Below are 1,109 nucleotides of genomic sequence, written 5' to 3'. Positions count from 1 at the left end.
TAGAACAAAGCTAAATAAATTTTAGAATAAATAACAACAAAATCGAATTAGATAGAAAGAAAAAGAATAATTGAATTTTAAACTATTGAAAAGAGAAAAGCAAAAACGAGACATAAAATCAATTATGTAAATCAAAAGACTGTTAGTGTCAAACCAAAACTAAGTAGGCATGTATTAAGTAGAATGAAATAATATTAAATTTTACATTAATTAGAAAGTACAGTTTGAAAATATCAGACCGTTTATTTAAAAAAAAAAACAGTATTCTAAATATGAAAGGAAAAACCATTAGAAATAAAAAAATAAGATTTTAATAAAAAAAAAAGAAAATATATACTCTTACCTCTGGTGAATCAAAAGGGTACTTATTACTAAATTTAAACTGCAACTGAAATTTTTCTCCCTCATATAGGGTTCCTTGTACCCCTTCCATGTAAATAATCCATCTGATAAGGAAAAAAGGGGGCACATTTTAGTAACAATATACATATTGCTACAATAACCAAGTGCTAATGATAATTCAAACGTTTATAAATATTTATGAGAGCATATGGAAGTCAGTCAACAAAAGACACAATAAACAATTACTTACTGAAGCAAATTTTTTTCTGCCAGCTCTGCATCAACTGTTACCCCTGGTGGTGGTTCTTTTAATAAAGACATTAGTTCTTTCTGAAGTCTCCTCTGCAACAAACAATCACACTTAAAACACTTTTAATTATAAAACAACTTGCAAAAATACAAGGTTACAATTACAATTTATTTAATATGTCTCGTAAATTTCTGAATTATTAGTAGAGATTATTCAACAGAAAGGCACATTTGTGAATTAATTTACCTCAGATGGAGACATCCCTGACATATCTTATTGTTTTTCTCTTGTATAAAACATGTCAATAATTTTTTCATCTGTCAATTGATTCAATGTCACATTTCAATTCCCATTGAAATCCTAAAAATCCATAACCACATAAAATGAGACATCTGTTGACAAAAGAAACAAATACATAAGAATTTAAAAAGGGGCGCCAGACATGATGAATTTGTACTGGGTTAAACAGAGCTTTTATTTTTCCTGCAAGTTACGTTTATTCTGCCATATTTAAATG

General features: G+C 27.7%; 1 protein-coding gene across 1 annotated transcript; it reads right to left on the bottom strand.

The window, feature by feature from the left end:
- Positions 1–295: 295 nt before the first annotated feature.
- LOC108743774 (ubiquitin-conjugating enzyme E2 W) lies at positions 296–957 on the bottom strand. Its single transcript, XM_018479365.2, has 3 exons — positions 839–957; positions 593–684; positions 296–446 (listed from the first exon to the last, which is right to left on the bottom strand). The coding sequence occupies exons 1-3, from the start codon at positions 860–862 to the stop codon at positions 311–313; spliced, it is 252 nt and encodes an 83-aa protein (XP_018334867.1). The 5' UTR covers positions 863–957; the 3' UTR covers positions 296–310.
- Between the last annotated feature and the right edge of the window lie 152 nt (positions 958–1,109).

This window comes from Agrilus planipennis, unplaced genomic scaffold, assembly GCF_000699045.2.
Source record: "Agrilus planipennis isolate EAB-ADULT unplaced genomic scaffold, Apla_2.0 scaffold2472, whole genome shotgun sequence".
NCBI lineage: Eukaryota > Metazoa > Arthropoda > Insecta > Coleoptera > Buprestidae > Agrilus > Agrilus planipennis.
Note: the sequence above shows the minus strand (reverse complement) of the source record. Positions and strands in the feature narration are given on the sequence as shown.